The 21,479-nt window shown below is 46.9% G+C and overlaps 1 protein-coding gene across 3 annotated transcripts in view; it reads right to left on the bottom strand.

Annotated features, from left to right (window-relative positions):
* Nucleotides 1–18,347, bottom strand: part of Hm13 (histocompatibility minor 13) — a 38,851-nt gene extending 20,504 nt beyond the window's left edge. For 2 of the 3 annotated variants that reach the window (XM_048348957.1, XM_048348959.1), the window contains exons 1-3: nucleotides 18,038–18,347; nucleotides 9,882–9,980; nucleotides 3,802–3,884 (exon numbers count right to left, since the gene is read on the bottom strand). In XM_048348957.1, the coding sequence (XP_048204914.1) occupies nucleotides 3,802–3,884; nucleotides 9,882–9,980; nucleotides 18,038–18,220 (365 nt within the window). In that variant the 5' untranslated portion in view covers nucleotides 18,221–18,347. The remainder of the gene's footprint in view (nucleotides 1–3,801; nucleotides 3,885–9,881; nucleotides 9,981–18,037) is intronic. The other variant, XM_048348958.1, reaches the window with a different exon arrangement.
* Nucleotides 18,348–21,479: the final 3,132 nt, after the last annotated feature.

Below are 21,479 nucleotides of genomic sequence, written 5' to 3'. Positions count from 1 at the left end.
CAGCTCAGCTCAGCTCCCTGGACAGGTAGGTGTTAATTTTTCCCATTCCCCCCTCCCCCCCACTTGAAGTCTGAACTAGGGCCTGGGTGCTGCCCTTGAGTTGTCTTGCTCTAGGCTAGTGTTCTATCACTTGAGCCACACTTGAACTCTGCTTATGGCTTTTTGGTGGTTAATCGGATAGAGTCTCAAAGACTTTCCTGCTCAGGCTGCCTTCAAACTGCAACCCTTAGATCTGAGCCCCCTGAGCAACTAGGATTACAGCAACTAGGATTGCAGGTGTGCCACAGGCCCTTATAATAAAATGACTTGTGTGGGGTGATAAAGCATCTGTCCTGAGGTTCAAACTGGGGCCTCTGATTTTTTTTTGGGGGGGGGGGGGTTGGTCCTGGGTGCTTGCTCATTGCTAATGCTCTATTACTTTGAGACACAGTTGTCACTTCCACTTTTCTGCCTAGGCTGGCTTTTTTTTTTTTTTTTTTGGCCAGTCCTGGGCCTTGAACTCTGGGCCTGAGCACTATCCCTGGCTTCTTTTTGCTCAAGGCTAGCACTCTGCCACTTGAGTCACTTCTGGCCATTTTCTACATATGTGGTGCTGAGGAACTGAACCCAGGGCTTCATGTATACGAGGTGAGCACTCTTGCCACTAAGCCATATTCCCAGCCCCTGGGCTGGCTTTGAACAGCAATCCTCAGATTGCAGCTTCCTGAGTAACTGGGATTACAGGCGCGAGCCACCAGTGCCTGGCTCTCATAGTGATTTTTGTAATGCCTGTTTCCACTAAAAATAAACAAAAACAGGCAGAAAGAATTGGTATAAAGTGTTGGGCAGAGTCAGGAATTTCAAGCCTTGGTTTGGTCACCTCACTCGTTTGTAGGGACAAAGGATTGTGTGAAGATGAAGAGAAGGCAGGGGAAATGCTCAGCCCAGTGCTGGGCCTGCAGTAGGGACATGCGGGAACTACAAGCTTTCGTGTGGTGCAGTTTCTAGAGGCTGGGCTTGAAAGCATGTAATGACCCTGTATTAGGCTGGTAATGACTAATGAGGTAGGGACATTTAGAAACTGTCCTCTCAACTAAGGGTAAACCAAGGCAACCTAGAGATGTCAGGTCACTATAATTCAGACAGGAGCAAAGAGTTCTCTTTCTAATATTCTGGTATCTTATACTGATTGCTTATAGCTTGGAAGACTGGATTGTAGTATGAATAATGAGAGGCCTTGTGGACAGATGTGGTAGATATGGGGCTGGAATCAGGCTCCCTTTGAACTGTGATCCTTAAATCTCAGTCTCTTGAGTAGTTAGGATTACAGGAGTGAGCCACCACTGCTGACTGACAATCTCTTGAGTTGCTGAACTTAAGAGACATAATACCTCATTACTGCTCTTAATTTTACTGGGCTGGATACAATGCTCATTTTCATTCTTTTAAATTTCTAGTTAACAATTTTTACCACATGTGGTTTTACCTATTTTTTCCTTTATCTTTTTCATTTTTTTTTTGAGTGCTAAGTGCTTAAAACTTGCTAGGCAAGTGCTCTACCACCAAGCTACATCCCTAAGCTACTTTTAGTTTTATCACAAAAAATAACAAGTTGGTTAGGAGATGACTGCTTCTTGACTAATTATGAAAAATTTGGGGCATGTTTTTCAGTTATTAGTGCCAAGACTACAGACATTCAAAATACCTAGTGTGGGAGTTGGTTGGCGATAATATCTCCCTTGCAGGGTTGCTGAGATAAAGGTGGGGCAGGATGGGTTCTCATCAGCTCAGGAAAGGAGATGACTGGGTCTAGAGTGACTCTTTCCACCTCTGCATGTGATGAGTGCAGTCTGCCCGACCAGTGTGGGTGGCTGTTCTGTCACTGTCTGGCTAGGTCCAAATACTGCAGGTTCCATAGGCTTTCCTACTTCACACTAGGGGGCTGGATGAAAATGCTCAAGGTGGCTAGAGTAAGATTTTGTAGGTTAAGGCTCTGGGTAGGTGAAGGTAGTACTAGATCAGTCCAAAGACCAGAGTGGTGGCCCAGCATGTAAGCTTAGGTTAGTGCTGAGCCCACCATGGGCCTGGCCTGTGCTCTAGGCACGCTGCATATAGCAGCTCATCTGGTGCTTCCTGTTTCTCTGCGAGGAAATTCTGTAGCCTCAGATAAGCTTGAATAACCTCTGCAATTGCAAAGCCGGTAGAGCCAGGCCTTGGTCTCAGGCTGCCCCTCAAAACCATGCTTGTAACCACCAACCTGCCAGGATGCCTTGAGGAACGAGTCATACTCTCCATGGCATTCACTGCCACTGAGGGAAGTTTCTCTTCTGCTCTAGTGCTTTGACTGCACTGGGAAGAGGCTGACAGCCATCACGTATATGTAGAGACCATCGAGCTCTTGGCCTGATCTCTTCCTACTTAGTGCCTCTTCCAAGTTTCCAACCTTTCAGAGTTGAAGTCAAGTTCTCTTCTGGGAATGTGTCCTGGTCTGTTGGCTACCTCTCTAGTAGTGGTTTTCAGCCGAAGGCTGACCATTGCCAGGGGGCAGCCGAAACATGTTGAGACATATTTGTAAACACAAGCTTGGGCACAACTTGTGCCCCGTGTAGTGGGTGGGACAGGGACGTTGAGGGTTTGTAATGCACGGGATAGAAAGTCAACAGTAGCACCCCTCTGGGTCACACAGACCTAGGTTTACGTTCTGGTTCTGTTACTTACCAGCTGTGTGCTCCTAGCAATTTCTTAGCCTCTCTGTGCTTCAGTTCCCCTGACTACAACCCAGGATTAAAAGCAAAAATTAACCATATAAGATTATCTGGCAGGTTAGCATAGACAGTAGTTGTAAGAATAACCTGTAATCCTAGCTACCCAGGAATCTGAGATCCAAAGGATCATAGTCAAAGCCAGCCTAGGCAGAGAAGTCTCAAAGATTCTTTTTTTTTTTTTGGCCAGTCCTGGGGCTTGGACTCAGGGCCTGAGCACTGTCCCTGGCTTCTTTTTGCTCAAGGCTAGCACTCTGCCACTTGAGCTACAGCACCCCTTCTGGCCATTTTCTGTATATGTGGTGCTGGGGAATTGAACCCAGGGCCTCATGTATATGAGGCAAGCACTCTTGCCACTAGGCCATATCCCCAGCCCAAGTCTCAAAGATTCTGTCTCCACAATATCCAGCAGGAAGCAGAGCTGGAGGCATGCCTCACATGGCAGAGCATGAGCTGAGGAGGCATGCTGAGAAAGGAGTCTCTGAGTACAAGCCCTGGTACCGAAAAAATTATTGAACATAGTAAGTGTAAGATACCATGTTAGAAGTTTTCCACATGACCCTAGCAGAGAAGTGCTATTATTTTCTTCAACATTGAGAAGAAAACTAAGCAGATAGATTAAGTAACTTGCCCAAGGTTACAGGGCTATTAAGTGGCAGAGTTTGGATTCAGAGTCAGGTAGTCAAATTCCCAGTGCTTGCACTCCTGCTTTCTACACTGCACCTCCAGTGAGAAGCTGACATGTGAGGGCCTGAGCCTCGTGCACTGGCAGAGGCCCTGGCATCGCTCACCCAGTGCTATGCCAACTACCAGCATATTGCTCTTCACAAGCAACTCTCCAACTGGGTACTCTACCAGCCCTTACATGGAAGCTGTGGCCCAGAGAGGTTATGATTTTCATCCTAGGTCACCTACAATGTGACACAAGGGCAACATTCCCTTGGGTTTTACAGCCAGGATCCCCATCTGGCTCTCAGTGACACCAAGTCATGTTCATATCCAAGACCCTGTACTTGCTCCCGAGAAAGCGGCTTCAAATGCTGCAGAGATGCCGTCTGACCTGATGGTGTGGGACAGGGCCAGGATTCCCAGCACGAAGAAGTACATGGACAGCAAGAGGTTGATGTATTCCTGGGAGAATATCTGCAGAAATATGAAAGGAAACAGGAAGTTAGGGTAGCTGGTAGCCATGAGGAAACCAGTCTCCTCAGGAGTTAGGAGACAAACAGGAAGAATGGCAGGCAATACTAGGGCCCTTCAAGTCCCCAGACGTACTTCCCAAAGGAGTCTGAAGGTTTCTGATCATGGTTCTGCATCTGAAGACAGTTATTGTGTTTACGCCTAGTCTTTCGTGCAGTTGTGGGGGATGACGAGAGTCTAAACACAGATCAGGAGAACTGCTAGAATCTCAGAACTCACTCCCCCATTGATTTTGTTCAAAAATCTTGGGAATACCTAAAAGTGGCCACCAAAGCTCCAAGCATGCTAATTACAAGATGCCTCACATCAGTTCTGACCATGCCTCCTGATGGTGGCTCTGACAGCCACTGCTCCCCCCACCCCCCCTTTTTTTTTTTTGCCAGTCCTGGGGCTTGAACTCAGGGCCTGAGCACTGTTTGTAGCTTCTTTTTGCTCAATGCTAACACTCTACCACTTGAGCCACAGTACCACTTCCAGCTTCATCTGTTTATGTGGTGCTGAGGAATCGAACCCTGGTTTCATGCATGCTAGGCAAGCACTCTACTGCTAAGCCACGGTCCCAGCCCCACTGCTCCCTTTCTTACTGTCAGGTGAAACATTCAGTTACCATGCTCCAAAGCCAATGGTCATGCTAACTCTGGGCACTGGCAAGGCTATGTGTGTATGATTCCATGTCTGCTGCGCCCTCTGCTGAATTTGACATTCTGATGGTCTCTAATGGAGGAAATGATATGCTCTCAGACACTGCACAGGGACTCTGGCTTCCTCTAAACTGGCCTGTTACAGAATCTGCTTAAATGTTACTCTGCTGCGCTGGGTGTCGGTGGCTGATGTCTATAATCCCAGTTACTCAGGAGGTTGAGATCTGAGGATTGTGGTTCAAAGCCAGCCTAGGCAGGATGAGTCTCTTATCTCCAATTGACTATTAAAAAACTAGAAATGGCACTGTGGTTAAAAGTAGTAAGACAGTAGTTTTGAGCACAAAAGCTTAGAGATAGTGTCCAGGCCTCGTTCAAACCCCAGGAATGGCATGCATGCATGTGCGCACATGTGCGCGCGCACACACACACACACACACACACACAGCTACTCTGATTAGAGCCACTGTCCTGTTTTAAGTCCTACAGTGGCTTCCTTTGGCTATGCCCAGCCCTAGCCTCTTCATTGGTCTGTTGCAGGCCAGGTCGGTGCCACACTTCATGCACAGGTAGCCTGGGCTCCCTCACAGCTCAGAGTTCTCCTTAGGTTGCTTTCTTGGCACTCATGTGTACCCCTCAACTCAATGACATTTACTGTTTGGGCAGGGCATCTCACTGAACACCAGGGATGCAGCAAGGAATAAAGCAAAGTCCCTGTGCCCAGAATCCTGTGCCCGTGATGGAGCAAGAATCACAGAAGAACCAATGATACACAATGTCCTCTCAGGGTGCTAAGAAAAGCCAAGCAGGGCAAGGAGTTAAGAGTGAAGCGACAGTTATTTCAAACAGGTAGTCAGGGAAGACCTCTGGAAAAAGACCCTGGAGCACAACCCTAAAGTAAGTGAAGAGTGGGCTATAAAGATTCTTGGTGGTGATACATAAGGCAGACGGGGCAGGTACAGAGAATAGTGGTGGCTGATAGCAAGGCTATGACATAACCTGATGCCTGAGAAAAAGTGAAAATACAGTGCCCGGGGAGGAAGGCCCGAGAAACCAGCACACAGGAGGGTGGTGCGGTAGGCAGGGGTGTGGTGATGAGCAGGGCAGGGTCCAGATTGGTTCTGGAACTGGAGTGCAGGATGTGTAGAGGGGCTGGGAGAATGGGCAGGGATGAGGGAGTTGCCTGGGATCTCTGGCTGAACAGCATGTGGATGGTGGTGCTGCTATCGAGTGTGAGGGTGTGGTGTGGGCAGGAGGGGCTCAGCCTGAGCTGCCCTTTCTGTGCTTTCCTGGCACTACAGCCCTTCTAGAGCCACTTCACATCTTCTTTCCTGGGTACAGAGACCACCCACTGCAAACTTTACAGTGTCCCCAGCACAGAACCTGATGTGACAAGCACTCAATGCAGAATAACAAAATGAGAAAAATCAGTGACTGATAATGTGCATGTTACAAGAAAAAGACTCATGCACTTATTTTGTGAACATGTAGATTGTGTTTCATTTGTGGCAATGTACTATACTTCATCAATGAAGTTCTTTCAGTGTGGGCTCTGGGTTAAAAATCTCGTCAGGCCCCACTGTGAGCTCTGCTAGCTGAGACTGTAGGTCTGTGTGCTGAGCATCAAGCCTCACTCTCCTTTGTGCTCTGGCTGCTACAAAATTGGAGTTACAACTATGACCATATGATCCAAGAATGTGTCTTCAGATTATAGGGTCTGGGATAAGGTCTTCACCCAAGAATAGCTTTATTCTATTTCTTTCTTTTTTTTTTTTTTTTTCCTGGGACTTGTCCCTGAGCTTTTTTTGCTCAAGGCTAGCATTCTACCACCTGAGTCACGGTGCCACTTCTGGACTTTTCTGTTTATGTGGTACTAAGGAATTGAACCCAGGGTTTCATGAATTGCTAGGCAAGCATTCTACCACTAAGCCACATTCCCAGCCCAAGAAATACTGTTAATATTGTAAAATTCCTCAACATTCTTAAAAACAGGCCGAGGCATACCTGCCTAGGTGGTCAGGTGATTAATAATAAGGCTAGTTCCTGCTAAAAGCTACCCTTCTTGCCCTTTCTTGATTGTGACCTAGCAACATCTACACACAGTGAAATCCCCCCTGCCTTCTGCCTTTGCTCTCTACACTGATCACCAACATGGGCACCTGTTCAAGGATCCTTCCTCCCCCGGAGTGTGCCCTGTCTCTAGGGACCACTGAGCGCGCATGCCCCCCTGTGTTGGAATGTCCCTTAAAGACCACCCAGGAGGCTTACCTCTCCACTTACAACATGGCATTTCAAACCATCCATAAAGGCCCTCAGAGAGGACTATGAGGGAGACTTCCAGGCAAATGTTTTCATTGGAGTCAAGGGCAAAGCACATGTAACAGACTCTCTTCTGTGTCTAAATATCACCAAGGACAGGCAGAGGAGACTGGCGGCAGAGACCAGCCTTATCACACAGGTGCACCTGGACACCTGGCACACAGACAGCAAAGCCTGTCCATGGAGACATCAAGGTAACAGAAAAAAATAAAGATTCAGAGTCTCAAAGCAGTTCCAAACTTACCCCAACCAGGAGGGAGGGAAAATAGGGCTGAGGCAGAACCACTGAGGTGGGCCTTTTTCTGTTAAGCAGTCAGCTAAGCTGATGTCTTTCAGAATCTCAAAGTGGCCCCTCTGAGGCATCAGGGAGTTGTACACACTGGGCTTTGGCACAGGCCGGTCCAGAGAGGACAGGCTGAGAAACAGAAAGCCAATGCTTCAAGAAGAGGGTCTCTAGCCTAAGGAAAGAGTACAAGGTACTACACATGTAAGAAGACTTGAGGAAAGGGGCTGGGTATACATTCCTGTACAAGAAAAACATGAAAAGTATCTGTGACGAGCTAACTCAGAAGCGAGGGGCTGGCAGAGTGACGGAAGATCTGAGTATGGGGGAGAAGAAAAGGAGGCAGAGGGAGACTTGCAGCACAAGACTGCTTATAGCGGCTCAACTCTCCCTCATACAGACACACAAACACACCAGACATGTGGGAGCAGGGACCTCTGGTGGACAGGTGGGAAGGGAGGTGTGCATTACTAGTGAAGGGGTTCAAACAAAGATAGGGTCTGCAGATGGTATGCTATGAGTCAAGACATTTGATGTACTCAGCTATTCACTTGAGCTCCAGGAAAAAAGGAAAACAGAAGTATTCCATGCTACTTAGTTACATGGAGTAAAACTTACAACGATGCTTTGCCTAAAGTGAGGACGATGCTATACAGCACCTGTAGTGTATCTGCTTGTGAGGACATTCTGAAACCATTAATGATTATTTTCACTTTATGGTTTTTAGAGATAGGGCCTCACTTTGTGGTCTAGGCTGGTCTGGAACTCATGATCATTCTGCCTCTGCCTCCTAAGTGCTGGGATCACAGGCACGTGCCACAGCTGCCAATTTAGTGTTTTTGATGCAACAATGAAGTATGGAGGCAACTACAAATTATAAATATGTAAGCAGACATTACAAATTATGCTTTTGCTTTACCCACAGACCAGTAAAGATTAAACATGTTGCTGTGAGCCAGTGTAGTTGAGAGCAAGGGAAAGCAAGCCCACATGTAACTGTTGGTTAGGATATAAATAGGGCAATCTTCTGGGATGTCAGTTTGGTACTATGTGGGGCTGAGAGTTTAGCTTAGTGATAGTGTGCTTATTAGCATACTGCCCTGGGTTCATTCTGGGCACCACACACACGAAACTTGGCAGTATCTGATCACACAAATCAAGATTGACTTGCTAATTCGACAGTAGACATACTTGAGTAAAATATGAAACATGAATCAAAATACGTGCACAAAGGTGCACAAAGTGACACCGCCATGGTCAGCACCATGGTGGCAGTGCAATAATTTCACACCTAAGTACTCTCACAAGGCACACTGTAAACAACCATGAGCAGCCATTAGAAAATCAGGTAGATTCCATGGTATTGATGCAAACAGTACTGCCCTGGTAAAAATAGGTTTGACATATACATTTTAAAAAATTTTAATTTTTTTCTTTAAACTTAACTCTCTGAAGAATAAGATTCATGCTGGGTGCCGGTGGCTCACGCCTGTAATTCTAGCTACTCAGGAGGCTGAGATCTGAGGATCATGGTTCGAAGCCAGCCCAGGCAGAAAAATCTGTGAGACTCTTATCTCCAAATTATCACAGAAAAAGCCAGAAGTGGCACTGAGTGCTAGCCTTGAGCAAAAGAAGCTCAGGACAGTGCCCAGGCCTAAAGTTCAAGTGCCAGGACTGGGAAAAAGGAAGAGAAAAGATAAAAGAAAAAGATTCATAGCAAACTATACTGGAGAGTGGATTATGGCTCATTTATGTCTTTCCTTAGGCTGGAAAATTTGTTACTTTCTTTTTCTGTTGCTGGGAATGGAACCCAGGGCCTCAAACGTTAGGCAGGTGCTCTGTTACTGAGCTACCTAACTAGCCTTGAAAAAAAAAGTTAAACCACATATGAACATATTGAAAATTCAAATTAAACAATCACTGAGTATTTTCTAGTATCCAGGAAAAAAGTGCTTGTAGTATACTACTTAAAAAAGAATACAATAGTGTAGTTATGTCTGTTAAAACCACGCTTCTTCAAAGCCCGGGAGACAGGCATCCAGTGACAAGGTGGATGTGGGAACCTCTACCTTCTCTCGGCACACTATTCTGTCTATATTATTTTCATCATTAGAAAGTAGTACAGTTATATTAAACTAAAGGCTTGAGGAGCATTTGCAGCAACATGAAAAGATGCTCACAGTGTCATCAATGTAAGTGAAAAAAGCAGCTACAGACCAAATGCAGCGTGCGGCCACAGTGTGGAGAAACCGCGCAGGGAGAGACACGAAGGACACACCTCCGAGGGGAAACTGTCACTGTCACTGCAAGTGGGGCTTTGGATGACTGCTGTTTCCCCCTTTTTACTTTTCTGTGTATTCCAGGATTTCAACACTGAGCCCGTGTAACTTTTATTGGGAAAATAAACCTCGATAAATTAAAAAAAAAGGTGATTAGTATGGCAGAGGTATGTCTGACACAAGCTATCCCCAGCCCAATGTAAACAGTATGATAAAACCAAAGCAATACCACAAAACAAAACAAAAAGAACTACACAAGAAAAGAAATTGATGGATGGGGAGAGTCTCAAACACCCGCATCGCTGTCCCTGGGTCACAAGTCTACAGAAGTTCTTTATGTTCTATACAGGAACATGCATAGCTCCTGTCAGTGAAAAATGAAATGAAATAAATGAGATCATTTGAACTCAAAATGACTTACTTTGAAGAAGAGGTACAGCCCCAAGAGTGTGCAGCTGGCAATGATGGGGAAGCGGGCAGCATCCCGGCTGGTGATGGTTTCAGGCATCTCCGAGGAACTCTGGAGGAGAAAGGAAAAGTGTCCCTGAGTTGGGGCTGCAGGCCTGACCACTGCAGCTGCAACCAGTGGAATGAGACTTTCTCACTTCCCCCCCCTGCTCCAGTCCACTTGGGTGCTTTGGGCACCAAAGATTTTGCTAATGCTGTCCTCTCTGTCTATACCATGGATGAGGCCACCCACCTCATCATTCTGCTACTGAGATCTGAACCCAGGGCGCAGGGATGTATCTACGGAGAAGAGCTACGGCAATGGAAACTGTGATGCCAGATCTCATAAAGATAACTGTTTTTGTTTTGTTTTGAGACAGGGTCTTGCTGTGTGACCCAGGCTGGCTCCAACTCTCAGTCTTCGTGCAGGCTGGGGTTGTAGATGTGGGCCACCTTACCTGGCTTTCATTACCAATTTTCTAATGTGTCAGCTATGAGGAAATATGATTAGTTTTTATACAGCGGGCAGCAAGTAATATGTATTGAGTTAAATAAGCTAACAAAACCAACAAGAGGCTGGGAATGTGGCAGAGTGCTTGCCTAGCATGCATGAAGCCCTGGATTTGATTCCTCAGCACGACATAATCAGAAAAAGGCAGAAGTGGTACTGTGGCTCAAGTGGTAGATTGCTAGCCTTGAGCACAGAGAGACTCAGGGACAGAGCCCAGGCTTAGTTTAAGCCCCAGGACTGGAAAAAACAAAAACGAAAGCTGAAATTGCGCAAAGGAAGACACCAATTGCATGAAGCAAAATGTAAACCTAGGAAATATGACTGGGAGACTTGAGTATAGTAAAAATAAAGCCACAATTAAATTTATGACAGCAGATGTCATAGTTGGCAAGAATGTGACTGTGGGTAAAGAGCTAACAGAGGGTAAATATTTACATGAAAAAGAAGTGAATGCAACCAAAAATAACTTTACTGTTTATTCTGAGGTGCTGGTGGCTCATGGCTGTAACCCTAGCCACTTAGGAGGGTAAGATTGGAAGGGTTGGTGAGGTTTGAGGTCAGCCTGGACTGAAAAGTTCACCAAAACCCTTTCTCAAGGGACAAGTAGAACCCATGGCACAGGCTGGAGGAGGAAGTGAGATCCTACTTAAAAATATTACAGGCAAGCCAGGTACCAGTGACTCATGTCTATAATCCAAGCTACTGGGGAGGCTAAGATTTGAAAAATCACAGTTGGGAGCTAGTCTAGCCAGGAGAGACTCTCCAAATGACCAGCACAAAGCTGGTCAGGTATGGCTCAGGTATAGAGTTCCAGCCATGATTAGAAGCCTAGTGAGAGTTCAAAGCCTTGAGTTCAAGCTCCAGTACCAGAGGTATGGCTCAGTGTGGCACATCAGCTTAGCAAGCACAAGGGCCCAAGTATAAACCCCAGTACTGACCAAAAAAAAATTCCACTATCAGGCTGGAAATGTGGCTTAGTGGTAGGGCAGAGTGCTTGCCTAGCATGCATGAAGCCCTGGGTTTGGTTCCTCAGCACCACATAAACAGAAAAAGCTAGGAGTGGTGCTGTGGCCCAAGAGATAGTGCTAGCCTTGAGCAAAAAGAAGCCAGGGACAGGGCCCTGAGTCCCCAGCCCCAGGACTGGCAAAAGGAAAAAAAAACAAAAACCAAAACAAAACACTATCATAAAAGTACCTAAGAACTGAAAATTGTGTTATATAGAAATTAAACTATTGTCACAGAACTTAAGTGAAAAGGCAATGAAAACTTACTAGTAGTATCATTTTAAATTCGTATTTGAAAGCTCTATATACCTCTTCTATTAGGCAGAATCCTTAGTGCTCAGGGACTAATATGTGTTCCCACACTGAAGTCTTGTAGACTTCCACACTGGACAAGCCTACTTCCCCTGCCCTCTTTTCTTAGTGCCAGGCCTGGGGCTTGAACTCGGGGCCTTGGGGCTGTCCCTGAGCTTTTATGCTCAAGGATAGTGCTCTACCACTTGAGCCACTTCTGGCTTTTTCCTGGTTAATTAGAGGTGAGTCTTACGGACTTTCCTTCCCTGGCTTAGCTTTGAACAATAATCCTCAGATCTCAGCTAGAGTTACAGATGTGAACCACCAGTGCCCAGCTTCAGTTCCTCATTCTTAATAGAGTAGCTCAAATTAAAGCACACCAAGACTCCATTTATTATCTCTCAGAGTACAAAGAATCCTACCATAGCTAACGTGGGCTGTGGGGAAAGGGCCAATTGGTCTGTTTGTAGAGGTAATTTGGCAATACATGTGAAGACCACAAAGATGCATATGAACTATACCTGAGGTATTTATTCACTGCTGCGGTTTGATTCTGTGGTCATGCGAGAGGCTATGATTATTAGGGAGAAGTGAGTGAGGAGGCCCTCAACTAAATCGCTATGTGTAGGACTAAGGTGGACCCTCCCCTCTGGAGTCACTGGGGTGGGAGAGGGACAACAATACTGACACTATGGGGCTGGTTTCCTTCCCTCTTTTCTGTCAGCCCCTGGTTTCTGCTTTTGGTGGTGTTAGTAGGAATTGGGCAAGTACCCACCCATTCTGCATCTCTGTAACTTTAATACAGCAGTATGGGTACACCCCCCCCCAAAAAAAAAACCAACCCCCCTTCAAAACAAAACAAACATCCTAAATTAACCTAGCTCCTGATCTCTAAGTTTCCAGGCAGGTAGGCTAAGACCTTGACAGTCTAGTACAATGCAGCAGGCACAAACAAGACAGACATGCGTATCAATGCAGCACTCATGGGAATGCCTGGCCGTGCAGAGCTCACTGAGGCCACAAGGCCTAGACTCCTGTGCTTCTGCCCGGCTGTAGGATTCTGGGATGCTGATCTCTTTCAGGGCCTCAGTTTCTTAGCTGCAACATGAGTTTTAAGGAGTCCCATTTGCATTGGAAGCACTTGGCATTATGACTCAAGTAATTATTCAAGCTGTACATGCTATCTGTACCATTATAATACAAGAACACCACTAGGAAGACAAAACACTATTTCTAGTCACAGGGGCTTGAGCATATGTTACTTAAGGCCTTAAAAGCTAGGCAAAGGGTGTGTGTGTGGTATGCAGCAGGAGCTAGATAAGCACGTAGTTACATACAAGGAGGTGAAGCATTTATTAGGCAGAGACCTGCATGTACAGAAGCACAGGGCTTTGTGGCTTCTTGGCAAACCAGTACTGTGGCTCACTTCCACAAATTTCTTTCAGTGCAGCCCAGTATTCAGGCAGGAAGAGGTCTGATATTCACTGACAAACCAAGGCTGGCCAGATGTTTCACCAAGCAGAGGAATCTGGTCTCTACGGGTGATTGTTATAAATATCTTATGCTGCAGTGTTGAGTCAGAATGGGCGATGTGTGATCTGACTGGCAGTACCAGTAATGAGAGTATCACTGACTGAAACGTTTCCATGTGCTACGCGCTGCTTTGGGTGCTTTACATTTCACTCTCATAAACTCTAAGAAGCAGCACTCCTGACAGATGTGGAAATGGAGTCTCAAGAGATAAAAGAACTTGCCTAGTGTAAAATGGATGTGAGCAGCAGAGCCAGGATTTAAACCCAGGCAGGCTGGCTGTTGAGCCTATGTAAGCTCCTGGCTACTATCCCTGCCCCCCCTCCCCCACCAGTTACTATGTACTAGATGAGCTTCATCCTTAATATCTGGAAATTTCTGATGGGAACTTGTGAGAAGATGATATTCAGAAAGCTCACAACCCTGAAGGTAAAGAAACAGAAATTCTATACACTGTCGGGCTTTCAGCCTAGCCAGGCACTGGTGGCTCATGCCTGTAATTCTAGCTACTCAGGAGGCCGAGATCTGAGAATTGAGGTTCAAAGCCAGCGGGGAGGAAAGTCTGTGAGACTCTTATTTCCAATTAACCACTAGAAAACTGGAAGTGGTGCTATGGCTCAAAGTGGTAGAGCACTAGCCTTGAGCTGAGTAGCTCAGGGACAGAGCCAGGCCCAGAGTTCAAGCCCCATGACCGACCAAACAAACAACAGTTCCTGAAACACAAAACATAATTAGAAGAGGGGGGAGATGGAGTGGATACACATAGCAGAAGTAAATGTAGCTTCCAGTGCCATTCTGGACCTTCAGTTAGCAGAGCAAAGGTGTTGAGGAAGACAGATGCCTGACTCCAAGATATTGGCAGAGCTTGAGGTCTGGGAGGTACTGCTTTCAGGCCATGCCCTGGGTCAACCTGCAATTCCTGGACCATTCTGTTCCCCTCACCCCAGCTTGAGACCCCAGGGCTTCCTGAACTTAGCCCTCCAATCACTTACCTTGCCACGATTCTGCTTCCTGAACATTTCCTGAATCACCTCCTCCCCACTTGGCCCCATGGCTGTCTTCACCTCTCCTTCCCCCAGTTAGCTGGCAGAGCTCTCTAAAACCCACCCGTGTGCAGCACTGGCCTGCTTGGGAACCTCCACAGGAAGTGCTATACCACTATTAAACAAGAAGCAAGGACTCTGCTGCTTGCTGAGCAAACCGTTACCTCTATGGTTGATCATTTTGTGAAGGTTATTAAATAAATGACAATGGAAGTCTCCCCAAGTTGAGTTTGCATCAAATTCACCAGGAGGATTTGTTACACACATGGGGGAGCACAGCTGTTGTCTGATTCCGAATCTTCCTTTCTTACAAGTTCCCAGGCGGTGCCAAGGCTGAAGGTCCAGGGCCTGCTGAGAACCAGCACTCTAAACTGTGGGGTACAGCAGGCACCACACAGCTGCTAAAGAGCATGACCAGCTATTGCATCCTGACAGGACTGGATCTTCGATGTGTATTGAGTGAGAAAAGCAAGGTGCAGGAAACAGCGTGTAAGTAACACTATGCAAGTTATATAACAAAAATGGGGCAAGCATATGCCTCTTTGTTTGGAAAGGTACAGAATCCCTGTGGATGGGCATCATAAAACATAGGTGACGGGCTGCCACCAGAGAGGGCAGCTGGGGTGGGAGGACACTTTCACTGTGCGCTCCTGTGTATCTTAATTCTGTCACCAGGACATTAGTCACCCATCCTCCTTGCAATAGGAGATAAATCTAAGACACACACACACACACACACACACACGCATACAAAATGACTAATACATATAGCTAAAGAAAATAAAAATCAAGCTGCAGACTAGTATCTACTGTATAATCCCACTTTTTGCATGTACCTATTATGTTTGTATTTGCACAAGGAGAGTTCTGGAAGGCAGGTTGACGTACACTTGGGGGCAGTGTATGCCCAGTATCTGAATCCTGGGTTTAACAGCCAGCACCATAAAAACGAAAAAGCTCTGGAAGGCAGCACACCAGGCAGCTGAGGGGGTTCCTTCCACAGCTTTTCCTTTCAACTCTGGCACTTGAATATTTTACAGGGGAGTAGTACTACACCCTTTGTTACCACTAAGGTCAAATGTTGAGGATTCTTGGGGATTCTTTTTCCTCACAAAGGCTACTGGCTCCCAGGACCCTCTTTTTGCTTCTCATCTCACTGCCCTCATCATATCCATGCAAAGACATCTGCTGCCTCTTTTAGAGGGGCAGGATTCACTGTGGTTGGCCTGTCACATCTGTATCTTGTTCCAGCCATTGCTGGTGCCTAGCCCAGGCATCGACATAGAAGCAGAAGCCCTGTCCATCCCCTTAGCTGAGGGGCTCCTCTATAGAACCATTTTGTATGAAATCAGTGCTTAGGTGGGATTCTTCCTACAGGCTGGAGCGCCCCTCCCAGGCTGCTTCTTCCCAACCCCCTGCAGGCTCCACCTTCTCCTCAGGATCTTACAACATGCCCTGCCTGTTCTGGACACTTTGACCCCAGGGGAATTGTCCTCATATGACCTCTCAGCTGGCTTTGAGTCTAATGCCAGTGGGAATCCTAAACTCCTGGATCCTCTGTCAAATGACCAGAGAAATGACTCAGGGTGGACAAGGGAGTGATTTTTGCCTGACCTTTCTTTGGCCCAAATGCTATTGTGTAGAGGCACCTATATCAAAGACAGCAGTCTAGCAGTAGGCGCCCCTGGGTTCTGCTGCAAAATGGCAGAATGACCTTTAGAAGTCATTCTTAGATGCCGTTTCTTTTTCTGTGCAACAAAGACAATGAAACTGGCTCTGCCTGCCACACACAGGTGCTGTGACCAGCCAAGGGGTGTAATGGTTTCACAAACTTGAGAACATCCTGGTTACTGGGGGCAGAAAGCCACCAGTGAATGGTCAGGTCCTATTGTAGTTTTAGTCTTCCAACCTCACTGCATGTAGGAGATGCCTGAGGTAAATGCTTAGAGGTTAAGCCTGTCTTCTGTCTATTCCTTCTCGGCTCCATCCATGCCAGCTCCGACTGTTCCCTGAATTGCTTTCATATTTCTCTGGCTTTCTGTTTAGAATGCCCCCTCCTGGCTGGAATTCTACATCTCCATCATGGCTCACACCTGCTTCCAGCACAAAGCCTTTTTACTCTGCAGCGGAAGTGCTCAGCCCTGCACTGCTGCTTGCATTTCAATCACAGACCTAGTCACCCTGTCTCATCTTCACTCCTGGGGTGCCCAGGCTCTGACTTCTCATCTTTGCACCTACCCCAAGGTAATAGTGGAAGCACAGGAAACACTGGTGTCTGGTAGGGTGTTTTTTGAAAAGATGAGTGACCCATTTACTCAGTCTAGGAGCTGCTTAGATCAAACTGCCTAGCCTTGTGCCTTGCTTCACTCTCTCTCTCTCTTTGTCTTGGTCTATTTCAGAATTTTTCTTCACTACGTGCCTGCTAGGCCTTGTAGACAGGCTGAGGCCACCTGTATTCTGCTTAGAAGAGGCAGAAGAGAAAGAAAAATGGGCCACGCTGGAGCCTCTCAGTTGAGAATCCCTGTCTCTTGTGTCTGACCATGGAAGAGAGCCAACAGTGCCTTCTCTGCTCTTGGGATGAAAGGTGGCAGCCCTTAGCTACTACTGGGCAAGTTGGGTGTTTTGAGGATTTCAAAAGTGGCAGTTGCTCTGTGGGCCTGCCCTCTCTGGGTAAGGCAGCTTCCTCTTGGGTCCATCTTCTGGTCTGGTGGGGGAGGAGCAGGCAGCACATTAATAGGCTGTGGAGGAAAAAGTGCCAGGAAGCAAAAAGCAATTGATCCAATAAACTACAGAGGGCATAATATAGGGAAGAAGTAGGAACAGGGAGGATAGGAGAGATGGTGGCAGAAGGTGGAAGATGGGGAAGATGTCAAGGAAGGCCAAGGATAGAGCCTGGCTCAGTGTCACCAGAGGCCAACAGTAGTGGCTCATTTTCTTATATAGATAGACCCAACTGGACAGAGACGGTTTTAAGTGAGATGAAGTAAGGCTAGAGGTAGGCTGGAAACAGGATTAGGGTTAGGAAAAGGATCTGTGATTTGGCCAGGAAAGGCCCAAATTAGGAAGAGGAAATCAACAGAAGAAGGTGTCTATGGTTAAAAACTGGAAGATTCAGGTGCCACTCTGAGGAGCCAGCTGCCTGGCATGGCTGCCAGACATTTAAACAAAAGATGGCAGGTGGCTCTGGGCTGGGGATAGATTCCTGGGTTTTGTTTTTGAGGCAGGTGCAAACGCCTGATCTGGGAGTTCTAGGTGAGTGCTCAATGTGTCACGATTCTAGGGATGTCTAGGGATGGCTGTGGATGGCAGAATTAGCCCTGGGTGGGGCCTGGCGAGGCTACGAATCGATGGAGCACAAAAGATGGGAGCCATTTAATTCTCTGGACGTCCATCGGGTCCAGACTTGGGCTGGCCCAAGGCTGGGAACAATAAGGCGAGAATGCCTTGCTTGCTGGCCCGGCCACCGAAGGTGGGGCTGGTCTGCGCGGGCCCGGTGGGCTCAGAGCAGTTTGCCGCAGTGTGGGCGGGGGGGTCGACAGTGTTCTCGGCTGCGACATGATGCAGACAAGAGGGATGTGTGAGGGTCCGCGCGCACGCGCGCCTGGGAAAACCATCTCCTAGCTGAGGAGATGTCACTACCCACCAGGGCCAGCTTCGAAGGGGTCCGTGGCAGTGCCATCCGACATGGGGGTCGGGGTGGGGTGGGATGGGGTGGGTGGAAAACGCTCGGCTTGGCCGGCGCCGCCCCTACCTTGCCGCGGGCGCAGCGCACCGAGCGCAGGGCGCCGAAGAAGATGGGCAGCAGCGCCATGAGCAGGAGGCTGCCATAGGCCAGCGCGATGCCCTCGGGCGTGGACGGCGGTCGCGTCGTGCCGTTGGCCGGGCTGGGGGTCTCTGTGCTGCCGTTGTGCGGCTCGCTGGCGGCCGAGTCCATCGCGAGGCTGCGCTCGGGCTCCGACTCCAGCTCTGGCCGCCGCAGCAGAGACGCAGATGGAGGGAAGGGCGCTGCGGAGAAAAGCCACGTTCCCCTAAAGAAACAGGAAGTGACGTCCTCTCCCGCCGGCGCGCGCCGCGCGCACCCCTGTACGCGCTCGCACGCACGCGCACGTGCTCGCGCCGCGCCTCTCCCCGCCCGCTCGCCCTCTAGCGGCGGAGGTTGGTATGTGGCCTGTTGCTAAGCAACTGGCTGGCAGTCGGGGAAACGGAGCTGTGGACCACCAATGGCCGGCGTCCATCTGTGAGGCCCTGGGGACCAAGTCTCTGGTTCTAGCTGGTTTTATTTTCATTCCTAGGCTTTTCTACTCTCCTAATCCTTCAAGAATCTGTATTTCATGCATGTATTATTCACATAGTCCATTGTTTTGTGGTTTTTTTTCTTAAACATTTATTGGGTGTCTCCAATATGCGGGCGTTCAAACAGGCTCTGGGGACACTGACGTCAGTAATACAGACAAAAGCTTGCCTCCATCATGAATGCTGCATTTTGGTGCAGGGGAGGGGCGACTGGAAAGACAATAGATGAGCAAAATAAAATATAAGCTCCAAACTATACGTTTTTCTTTAAAACATACAGATGTCAGTGTGTAAGTATATGTCACCTTGCATATGAATGCAGATGAATTAGAGAAGCAAAGCAAGAATAGGATATGGAGTGCATGGGGTTTGCAAATGATTCAGTACCAGCTTTGTGCCCAGCAATAATGAATCCCTTACCAGTCTGTAACCTTGTATAGTTATAAAGTTCTGACTCCAATTCCCTCAATAATGTATTTTTTTGGGAGGGGGAGGGTATTACTAAATAGCCAGGTTTGGACTCATGATCCTGCAGTTTGCTGAGTGCTGGATCACAGGCATGCACTGCTAAGTTCAGCTCTACTCCATGAATATTTATTGCATGAATGAGTATCTCATTTGATTTTCACAGTGATCCTTTAACACAAGAAATTCCTGAGGCTCATGGGTGTGCTACAGAGAACCTAGTTAAAGGATGTAGTGGGCAAACTGGAGAGAGGTGCACCTTGCATGTTTCCAGCATTGGAGAGATTGTGGGCCAAATAGTAGAAACACATGCCTTCCAGCAACTTGACAGTGAGCCAACTTGAAACTTGGAAGGGAAGATCCACCATCCCAATGTAACTCTCATACACACTGAAAAGGCTCACACATGTCATCTGGCAAAGAAGACATATTTACAAAACCCAACTCTTATTAGAGAGCAGGCAAAAAGAGTGGATTTAGGACTGAGAGGCAATAAGTTGATAAAAGAAATACATATGGTAAACACACACACACACACACACACACACAGAGCCAACAAGAAGCTTGGAAAGTAGCTCATACCAGGCACTGGGCCAGTAGTTTTGTGCACATTTGCTTTGATCCCCAAAACATCTGTAAGGATGGCTGATTAGATTTTACAGATAATCCTTAGCAAAGCCAGGTTGCCCACCCAGGTAATGAGGTCATCAGTGGAAGAGCAGAGACTTGAATTCAGGTCTGTGGCCTCCAAAACCTCTTCTCTTCCTATCACTCCAGCTATACAGAAGGCTAAGTATTTTGGACCAGAGAGAATGACAGAGTTCAATGCCAAGTACTGTTGCTCTTCAATAAGGTGGACATGGCCTGAATGGGTGGGTGAAGTCAGTGGTTCTTAGCATTTAATCAATAATTCAGCCCATAGAGTCTTCCCAAGAGACGGGCCTCATGGCTCAGAGTCTCATCTGAAATTGCTGTGCTGATCCCTGGATTTAGTTTGGCCTAGGCCTGGTCTGGCATCTCTCCTTACACTCCAGGAGATTGTGAACAAGAGCCAGGGAATCCAGGGGCTGACCCAAGTTCAGGAAGTTCCTGCCAAAGCTGCTTCTGTATCTAGGGTTGGATTTCTGGCTTGGAGCCCATGGTCTTGATATTCCCTGGAGATAGGGGTAAAGCAGCCAGAGAGAGGATGCTCCAAGAGGAAGTTTCGTATGGGGTTACTGAAGATCAAGGTCAAGAATGGAGCCTGAAAAAGAGCTAAAGAGAGACTTCACAAGAGAAGATATAAAAATGGCAAAGAAACACATGAGGAAATGCTCAACATCCCTGCTAGTAAAGGAAATGCAAATAAAAACAACCCTGAGATACCACCTCACCCCAGTTAGAATGGCCTATACTCTGAACTCAGGAAACAACAAATGCTGGAGGGGCTGTGGGGAAAGAGGAACCCTTCTCCATTGTTGGTGGGAGTGCAAATTAGTACAGCCACTTTGGAGAACAGTATGGAGGTTTCTCAAAAAGCTCAATATAGACCTACCCTATGACCCAGCCATACCACTCCTAGGCATCTATCCTAAACAGCAAAACCCAAGATATCAAAAGAACATTTGTACTTCCATGTTTATCGCAGCACAATTCACAATAGCCAAAATTTGGAAACAACCCAGATGCCCCTCCACAGATGAATGGATCCAAAAAATATGGTACTTATACACAATGGAATACTACATAGCGATTAGGAATGGTGAAATATTGTTATTTGCAGGGAAATGGTCAGAACTCGAACAAATAATGTTGAGTGAGACAAGCCTAGAACACAGAAAACAAAGGGGCATGATCTCCCTGATATATGACTGTTAACAAAGGGAGATGGAGAGACAGTAGAGACCAAGTCTGTGAACACTGTATATGTGCTTGATACATTGTATACTGCATATGGGTCTACCTGACCTAGACAAGGGATGGGAAAACAGGTTGTAAGATATCACAAGAAATGTACACAATGCCCTACTATGTAACTGCACCCTCTTTGCACAGCACCTTGTAAAAAAAAAAAAATTTATGTTCAATTGATAATTAAAAAATAAATAAATAAATAAAAAAAAAAAAAAAAAAAAAAAAAAAAAAAAAAAGAATGGAGCCTGAGGTAGTTAAATTACTGAACATTTGTTCCAAGGAAAGATACCTTATTTTTCCACATACAGTTTATAATTGTGTTTTGCTACCATGAATATGTACACACACACGCACCATTGTTTAAATAATTCCTACCATAACCAGCAAGGATCATTAGTGGATGCTAAAACCACTGAGACAGCTGGGCACTGGTGGCTCACTCCTGTAATCCTATCTACATAGGAAGCTGAGATCAGAGGATTGAAGGGTTTTTTTGTTTGTTTGTTTTTTGGTGGTGGTGTTTTTTGTTTGGCAGTCCTGGG

The sequence above is a fragment of the Perognathus longimembris genome, chromosome 6 (assembly GCF_023159225.1).
Source record: "Perognathus longimembris pacificus isolate PPM17 chromosome 6, ASM2315922v1, whole genome shotgun sequence".
Classification (NCBI taxonomy): Eukaryota; Metazoa; Chordata; class Mammalia; order Rodentia; family Heteromyidae; genus Perognathus; species Perognathus longimembris.
The sequence above is the reverse complement of the archived record's forward strand: the minus strand, read 5'-3'. Positions and strand labels throughout refer to the sequence as shown.